The sequence below is a fragment of the Lactuca sativa genome, chromosome 9 (assembly GCF_002870075.4).
Source record: "Lactuca sativa cultivar Salinas chromosome 9, Lsat_Salinas_v11, whole genome shotgun sequence".
Lineage (NCBI taxonomy): Eukaryota > Viridiplantae > Streptophyta > Magnoliopsida > Asterales > Asteraceae > Lactuca > Lactuca sativa.
Window position 1 is genome coordinate 153,237,977 of NC_056631.2, and position 9,677 is coordinate 153,247,653.

Genomic DNA, 9,677 nt, shown 5'->3' on the forward strand with positions numbered 1-9,677 from the left:
AGCACCACATGTGTTCACTATCGTTTTGCCAAGGAGAAAATTTCAAACTTAACTACTGAACTTGATGCATTAAAGGCTAAATTTAAGGATGCTGACTTTAATTTTAAGAAATTCTATGTGTGAAGTGAGATAGTTGAGACAATGATAGAAAAACAATTAAAGTGGAAAGACAAATAGAGTATGGGTCTAGGGTATCGCAGTGTTCCACCTCCTTTCAATGATAACTATACTTCGCCCCTTGAAACCAAAGATATAGAGACACCTGCAGAATATGGCCAACCCCATGTAACTGCCTCAATCAAGGCTGAACAATCCGGCCCAACTGAGAGTATTAATGTTAACGATACTAATGTTTCTACTTCATGTGCAGATAAAGTAACTGTGCAAGATGAGTTCAAGCAGAAGAAAAATAATTCTAGTTCTACTAAAAATGCTTCAAAAACTTGTGATGATGATAATCCCACTGTTGAAAAATTTAAGCCACAAAAATTTGTTAAACAGTCTAATAAATGTGCTTGTGCTTGTGGAAGTTCTTTGAAACAAACTTCATTTGGAAAAGGACCAAGTCACAATCTTATTTATTTGAAAAGACAAACTTGTTTTAACTGTGGGACTCCCGGTCACATTTCTAGAAATTGCCCACATCGTTCATATGTTCCCTACTATACACAAGGTCGACATAACGTGCCAAGGGGGAGATCTTCCACAAGAAATCCTTTGAGGTCACGTTCAAGCAATGGTGATTGGAATGCTAAAAAGACCAAAAATCATACTCTCGAGAACAAACAGGTCATGTCTGACAAGAGATCTGATTTGAGAAATAGTTCAGTCAAACCAAGATAGGTAAGGTCGAAGTCATTTCAACAATCGGTCTCAAGCTACAAAGCGAGTGCTGAAGCATCCATCCGATTAAACAAAAAAATGGTTAAACCTGACTACAGATGGGTACCAAAAGTTTCAACTCCCAAATCACCTAAAAATTTTAACATCTCTTCCTTTTCTGTGTTCGATAAATAGGATATGACTTGGGAACGCGTTTCATGCGTAGATGGAAAAGGTCAACCCAGTTTCAAAATGGACTGGGTTCCCAAAACCAATTAATCCCACAATTTGTGCCGGAGCAGCTATGGAGGAATATCATCAGACTTCGGTATGTTGATAGTGGCTATTTCAGGCACATGATAATGGACATTTCTCTTATGCATGACATTCAGAATTTTAATGGACATCATGTGTTATTTGCGAGATAGAAAAAAGAAAGATCACAAATGCGGATATCTTCGATTGTTGAATTACGGTTTGAATTTTCTGACTCTTCTATTCTCTGTGATAATAATAATTATTTTCTATCGTCCAAAAACCTAATTTTTTCAAAACCAAGTTTGTGCTATTGGATTTCTTAAGATGATACGTTTCGAAGACTAAAATTTCTTTTTATTTTTTATTTAGTATTTCTTATTTTCTTCCATTTAGTTTTATCTTAAGAAAAAGAAATTTTGTGGCAGTCTTTTGGGAAGTGATGAGTTAGTGATAGAGGGCAAATGAAATACATGTAAAGCACTATAGATGAATTGTCCAAACTCTGTGTTCAATGTGTTGGTAGGCATAAAGGAATAAGACTAATGGACTAGATAATGTGCAATCATTGAACTTAGAAAAACCTCATTTGTAATGACAATATGGCGTTTGGATAGATTTAACAGTAAAATAGACAAGGAGGCCTCTGACATAAATTGAAGCTAACTATCATCTAGATCTGTGGCTCAACACTTCATTAGTGTATGGACTTGTGTCCTTAATTCTTATATTGACAGGGGGTGACTGAGGGGTTCTGATAAATTGGGTATGTTTAAAATCGTTATTCTTCTTTCTTAGTCAGCCATATGTTGTCCCCTCTGCGTGATCGGAAGATCCGACCTGGGACACAACATATGCACTCAGATGATGTTCATAACTTTTAAGTCAGTATATTGTCTCCTATAAATATCAAATATCATACTCTTATGTTAGTTATATGTTCTCCCCTCTGTGTGATCGGTAGATCCGACCTGGGACACAACATATGCATTCCATAATGATTATCTACTCACTTAAAGTAAATCATTCCGAAGAAATTTCCTTGATTACTAGGGTATGTCATGAAGTAGGGAACATGTTCTAGTGCACTAATACTATCTGCACCCATAACTAAAGGCTGACTGGTAGATTTTACTGACTAAATTTAAGTGGACAACAATATCCCTGATCATTGTCAGTCAAAATGGTCTATCTAGGAATATAGTAGCTATATATCGTTACTCATGATTTTTTCTGAAAAATGTCATTTGTGTTTAAGTGGATCACAATATCAATGATTGACCAGAGCTTTTCATGAACGTGTGTACTGATAAACCTCATTAATTTGCTCCATAACATTTGATCCCAACCTCATTAATTTGCTCCATAACATTTGATCCCAAAAAGTTTTTGTTCTGGATTACATTTTTGTTTTTATTTAAATTTGTACATATTTTCATTGTTATGCACAAATTTAGGGGAGAAATAATAAAATAAAAAATAAAAAATAAAAAATTAATTAAAAAAACGTGTTTAGTTTAATTTATTTTATTTTTATTTTCGTTTTGGTTTTTGAAATGTAAAATCGAAAGAAATCCTTTTTATTAAAATTTGGGTTACTTTTCAGGGGCCGAAATCGGTTAAGTGGGCCGTCTGGGATTTTTCAGTCATTACACTTCACACTCCTTTCACAAGGAATTGAAGGCATGAAACTATACAAACCGTCAGCTAGGAAATATCTCTCTAAGAACTATCGTATTTTAGAAATTGAAAGTCTGAAACTGTATAGATTGTCAAAATTGGTCTTTTCAGTTATCTTACCTAAGAACTATCATGGCACCAGGGCGATGCACCCAACTGAGAAATAGATTTCGCTGAACATCCTGCCCAGGGTCTTGACATTTCTTTTTTCATGCAAAACTACGGAGACTCAAATGTATTCTCGAATACATTCTTTATAGGTAAGGAATTAATGGTACTAGCACTAGGGTGATGCACCTCGCAAGGCATGATCATCACTGAATGTCCCGCCAAGGGCCTTGACCTCGTGTCATGATAAACTACGAAAATATGTCTTTGGATACATTTGTCGCAAGAATGGTTTGTGAGTTATTCCTCATTAACTCTCACTGGCACTAGAATGGTACAATCCGCTGAGATTCAGAAACCATTGAACGTATCGCCAAGGGCCAAGTTAACTTGTTAACTTGAAAAATTGTATTGAGATCTTTGATCGAGGATATGCATGGGCTAAGATTAAAAATAGCCACGAGTAGTTCTCCGAGACTCAACAAATCGCAGTGCGTTCCTCCGTGTTCACACAGATACTGCGAGTAGTCTCCATCTGAGCCAAGGACGGGTCCTTGAACAACTATGCTAAGAAGGGTCTTTATGACTATGTGATCCACAGGGAATTTTAGTCATGGTTACTTTTCAAGACACATATGTGATCGATAAAGAATATTCATTCGAAGGAACTAGAAGTGAAGATTATTTTTCAACACAAAAATTTTCAACCCCAGAAGCAAGGTGAAGCTGTATTTTAAGTTATGTGACGAATTGCATCGAAGCTTCCTCAATCAATTTGCTGCTATCTATGAACCTGCTGAAGTGATCCAAAAGAATCGGTCTCTCTGTAATTATATCTAAAGTATTTTAAAGCTGAAAGTGCTAATTTTCAAGAACCTATACAAGAAGCCTCTATACCCAATGTGCATTCAAAGTCAAATTTTAAAGGAAGTCCAACTATTCAAGATGAAGTCATTCATGTAGAAATGAATATGTTCATCTTGAAATCGTGAAGAAATCAAAGATTAAAGCTGAAAGTCAAGAACAAAGAGAAGATTGAAAAGAAAAGAAAGTTATAAACTAAGGGGTAGATTGTTAGGACATGATTTGTGGTTTATACTTTACTTTACATTGATTTTAGAGTTCTCGGTCTAGGACCGAAAACACCATGAATTCGGTGGTGTCTGCACCGAAATCACTTAATGATTTCGGTTGGGCTTTGGGTAAGGATTTTGTATTTAGGTCTTGGTGTATATGTATATATGTATGTATATATATATATATATATATATATATATATATATATATATATATATATATATATATATATATATATATATATTGTATTGATTTAGCCATGCTCAATGTTGGTCATTCAAATCAACTAATTTCGAGTTTAGTGAGAGACAAAGAGAACCGAGAGACATAGAGATCTTGTGTACTATACTATTGATCAATATAGTGTGCATTGAAGATTCGATATTGTGTTCTTAATTCGTTATAACTGTTTTGCATTAACCATTAGATTGGGATTCGGCACCAATCTTGTGATTTGGATTGATACATTAGATCGGGTTTTTCAGGATAATCCTGCAAACTGATGGTCACCTAATCAAAGAGGACACCTTTATCAACAACCCAAAAACTATAGGTTAAACCCAAGGTCAAACTTGTCAAAAGTCAACGGCCAACAAAGGTCGACGGTCAGCAGGTCACCGAATCCCATGTCGTGGGAAGCTCTTGGCCACTTTTGGTCAGCTAAGGACAAAACAATTGAGCATCTAAGCATGTCCATGTCCTGACAAGATCTTGGCCACGTCGTGGTTTTTGGCATAATGGCAAAATCTTCATTAAGTGCTTAATCCTTATGGATCTAAAACCATAATTTCATATCTACTTCTTTTCAATGAATTAATGAATAAACTTCCCAACTTTATCCATTAGGACTCCATTCTAAAGCTAGATCTACAATCCTAAGTCCATTAAGTCCTTAAGTGGGCCAAAACATGTGCAAGGACACAAGGTGACTCGAACATGACTCATTTTCCCTATCCAAAGAATAAGCTCTAAATCAAGAAATCAAGCCCTCAATTAATGATGGAGGATAGGGTTTCATTTGGAAGGGTTGAAGGTTGAAGAGGATGTTCTAAAGCTTAAGTTTAGGTGCTTAAATATGGAAGAAACCCTAAAAGTCATGGGTTTGGGCTTCAACAACTGCTATGTCGTGGCACCCTCCTTACCTCGTCTTGGCAACCATCAGATGCACGAATCATGCATTAGCCATGCTACGTCGTGGCATAAGGTTTTTCCCAAAACCCCCCACTTTTGATCCCTTAAGCCCTCAACCAATCTATCCTGGAAAAATGGGTGTTACACCTCAATCACAAGCTTTGATGGAGACTTAAAATATGTAAAAACCCTTGTGACCCCAGTTTCACTGTATACACTGATTTGTCAATGTTTGGGACATATCTGACCATTTTTAGAACAACATTGTCATTCCTTAAATGCATTAAGCCATAATCTAATGGGACATTAGGGATACAATAATGGTAATACAATGTCTACTCATTTTGGTATCCTAGTTCTTTAACTATGTCATCAAGGTCGTGTACAGAAAAAAGGTCTGTATCAACGAAGTCAATATATGAGACAGTGTGATCTACATATTTTCTACCTGGGGGCTTGGTGAACATTCCATTATAATGTATCTTAAATATGAAATAGTTGGGAAATCCTATTGTAATCACAAATAAGAAAGTGTAAACATATTGTGAGTCTTTAATCAACATATTATAAGTAAAAAAATAGCTTCTTTGATGTAAAAGTGTACCGTATTCATCTTCCAAGTCAATATTATTTTTGGATTTTTCACAAACATTCCAAACATAGTGTACCATTATCCTTTGATTAGTTGAAACCCTAAGATACTTGAAGTTGCTATGTTAATTGGAAGTTGGAAGGACGAAGGAAAATGCGGGCTTCTTAGGAGAGGGAAAAGGTTGATAGGATGCAGAGGAAGACGAGAGTACGTGGGAAAAGATTATCAATAGCGTTAAGTGAGGGAAGATCAAGTGAAATGACGAAAGTCGAAAGTACCCTCATGTGCAAAGTAGATGATGACAGTTAACAACTCCAATCTGACGAAGTTACCAAAAAATACCATTCATTAAAATTTTTCAAAGTACATGATAATCCTTGAAAAAAAATTTAACGAATGAATTCGATTTTTTTGGAAACTAATGACATTTTTAAATATTTGTCATATCTCCCTATTCTAATAATAGAATAGTTTTATGACAAAACTTCAAAAGTGGTCCTTGTGGTTTTTGAAAATCTGAAGTTTAGTCCCTAATTTAAAAAAAATCTCACAGATGGTCCCTGTGGTTTCAAAAGTTTTAACAAATGGTCCTTTTTGCTAACTCTGTTAGCTTTTCGCTGTTAAGTGAAGGGCATTTCTGTCATTTCAATATTACAGGGACCATTTATGAGTTTTTGTTACTTTAAAAAAAACTGAAAAAAATAATTATTTTAATATATAATGGTCCTCTCTCTCTCTCTCTCTCTCTCTCTCTCTCTGTATGTGTGTTACAAAGTCAACTTATTCTTCCTTGACCTGCAAATTCATTACCATATTTGAAAACATCATCGACTCAACATAGTGAAATTTGTTCCAACAACATGGCCTCTTCGATTCAACCTATTAACCACAAACAAGAACTTCAGATCAAACACAGGGTATCAAAGCATCATGTTGTTCCAATTTTTCTTTCTCAAAATGAACTACAATCAAGTCCAACTTCCAAATCGAGACTGACAACAAATTGAAATCCATTAATCAAGATCCAAATGATTTAAACAAACTTGAATATGAAAAATTCTGGAAAATAAAGGATACCAGGGGAGGAAAAACAAAAATCCTAAAATCGCCAATAATGAACAAGTTCAACCAAGATCTAAAATTGATTGATGATAACGAGATAGTAATTCCAATCAATAATATAAGAAAGATTAATTTAAGATCCACAGTTTACAACCGAATTCTGGAAAATGAATGATACTATGGCGTTAGTCGACATTGATGTGTACTGCTTACCTGTTGGTAGTTCCTCCTAGGGTCACCATATCATCTCCGACTGACCACCTACACTTGTGATACAAAATCGACAAACCTCTCACCTCTATGAATGAAACGATGACCACCCAGGCACCCAATCAAGTGGATTTATACCCCTAATGTCTGAAACCTACAACAATCGTCAGCTTCTCCAATTGGGTTTGATTCTTGTAGAGATCTGCTTTGATTTATGTTCTTCTTGACTCAACGATTTCATAACAATAATATCCAAATTTGGAAACTCTAAAAAGATACGAGCCTTGTTCTTCTCGGTGGCCTTTAAATTCGAGCAGGCATCACGAGACGAGCATTGCGCTTAGCCAGACTCGAGTCGTCTCAGGTCCGATCCGGGACGTCGCACTTGAACTGAATCCACCTGTTGACGGAATCCATTGTCGAGCATTTCCAAATCATGAACTGAATCCATCTAGCAGTATGGCAAAAAAGGGGTGACCGTCATATCGCAGGTGGGTGAGCTTTGGCGGAACAGAATGAAGAGCTTTAGATTCCTATAATGAGACGAACACCACACCATAAACATCATATTTGAAATTTTGGAGTTTGATGCTTGAGAGAGAGGAGAATAAAGGGCTAGCAGGACCAGTAAATATGGCATATCGAAATATGTTCAATTAAGAGAGAGAGAGAGAAAGAGAGAGAGAGAGAGAGAGAGAGAGAGAGAGGTGGGACCCTTCTATATTAATGATTATATTTTTTATTTTTTAAATAAGATAAAACTTCATAAATGGTCCCTCGAGTAGTGGAATGACAGAAATATCATTCACTTAACGGTCAAAAGGTAATGAAGTTAGCGAAAATGACCATTTGTTAAAAGTTTTGAAACCATAGAGACCATCTGTTAGATTTTTTTAAATTAGGTACTAAACTTTTGATTTTTGAAAACCACAGAGACCATTTTTGAATTAAGTTTTGTTTAGTTTTATTCTCCTTTTATTATGTGTGGACTATTAGACCTTCTAATTAATGTTATATCAGTTGTCAACCAATTGATTATCCATTTCAAATTTCAAAATTTAAATTTTTTACTGTAATTATATTAAATTAATAATATTAGAATAAAATATAAAATAAAATCAATATAAATTATAAGCTGATATAGTTTCATATATTTATTTAAATTAACGATTACAATTTTATATAATTAAAAAATATCTCTTAATCAATAACATATTTAAAATAATTAATTAATAATTTTAAATTTTTATTATAAAATTTAACTAATTTCTTACTGTAGTTACCACAAATTATAAACTAATACATAAAAATAAAATAAAAGAAAGACCAAAATTCAAGCCATAAGATTTTCTTTTATATCTGTATTCCCACGTAACCTCTACTTTCAATGTACCATCATTTTAGCGCACGTAGCAATTTGAAACCGGTTCGAACAGTTTCAAAATGAGAAGTGTTAAATAAAAAGAAAAAACATAATGTAACACGTGTCCTAAGGCCACCCCATTCCCTTAAGGCCTATAAATGTGGCCAACTGGCCAACGACTAATTTTCAAAATATCACTTCCATTCCCATCCACATCGAAATCGAAATAGAAAACGGAATCGGTGTCCAAATCGAAAGAGAAACACAGCGAAGATGGGAAGTACAGCAACCTGCATAGACATAATCCTCGCAATCATCCTTCCACCCCTCGGTGTGTTCTTCAAGTTCGGATGCAAGGTAAGCCCTCCCTCCCTCTCGATTTCTCTTTCTTAACAAGTAATTATTATAGTATTATTCTTTCTTCTGTATGTATATACTAGTTGATATGAAGTAGAATTATAGTAGAAAATTTGAATTTCATGTTTTTTAGTTTCTTAGGTGTTTTCTTTAATGATTTGAAGTATTGAAGAAGTGTAATCTTGTGAAATCTGTGTATGTTGATTGTTGTTTGCAGGTTGAGTTTTGGATATGTGTGTTGTTGACTTTGTTTGGATGGATCCCTGGGATTATTTATGCAATTTATGCCATCACCAAGTGATTCTTATGGTAAAGAATACTTACTTATCGATCAATCTTCTGTTTTGTATAATTGTATATACAAAAAGATGTTGGTTGTTCTTCGATCAATCTTCTGTTTTGTATAATTCAATTATAGTGAAGTATAAAATTGTTAATATTCTTCTAACTTCAAAAAGATGTCGGTTGTTCTTTGTGACAGCGATAACCAATTTCCGATGGTTATTCTATGTAATGCACAATACTCTAATATCTTTTTGAATTTTAATTAATGATAATTATCAAATGGACTACTTTATTGTAATTATTGAAGCATAAAAATGCTAATGGAACCAAAAGAAAGCATCTAATTATGGTTTGCTTTATTTGGTAGGTGGGTGGGCTCGCATATCTTCTATATGGATAGAACATCGATTTTCATGTCACTTCTTGTTTTATGTTTGGATTGTTTTTGGCTTTGAATTGATGTATTGTAAATTCTTTTTTAATGTTGTGCTGGTTTTAAGTATTTTGTTTGACTATTGATGTGTCGTGATGGACTCGTCAATGAAAATTAAATTATATTAAATAAGATACATGTTAACTTTATATTGGAAGAAACAACAACAAATATCTAAGTTAGTGCCACCAAATCAAAAAATTAAGTTACTACCATTAACTATGCAATAACAATTTTTATACCAAATCAAAAAATAAATGTATCTCTAATGAAGTATCTTAAATGAAGATATCCGTTTTTTT

General features: G+C 34.2%; 1 protein-coding gene across 1 annotated transcript; it reads left to right on the forward strand.

The window, feature by feature from the left end:
* Positions 1-8,482: 8,482 nt before the first annotated feature.
* On the forward strand, positions 8,483-9,444 carry LOC111895790 (hydrophobic protein RCI2B). The gene is made up of 3 exons (XM_023891854.2): positions 8,483-8,657; positions 8,875-8,966; positions 9,310-9,444. The coding sequence occupies exons 1-2, from the start codon at positions 8,574-8,576 to the stop codon at positions 8,956-8,958; spliced, it is 168 nt and encodes a 55-aa protein (XP_023747622.1). The 5' UTR covers positions 8,483-8,573; the 3' UTR covers positions 8,959-8,966; positions 9,310-9,444.
* The last annotated feature ends 233 nt before the right edge of the window (positions 9,445-9,677 follow it).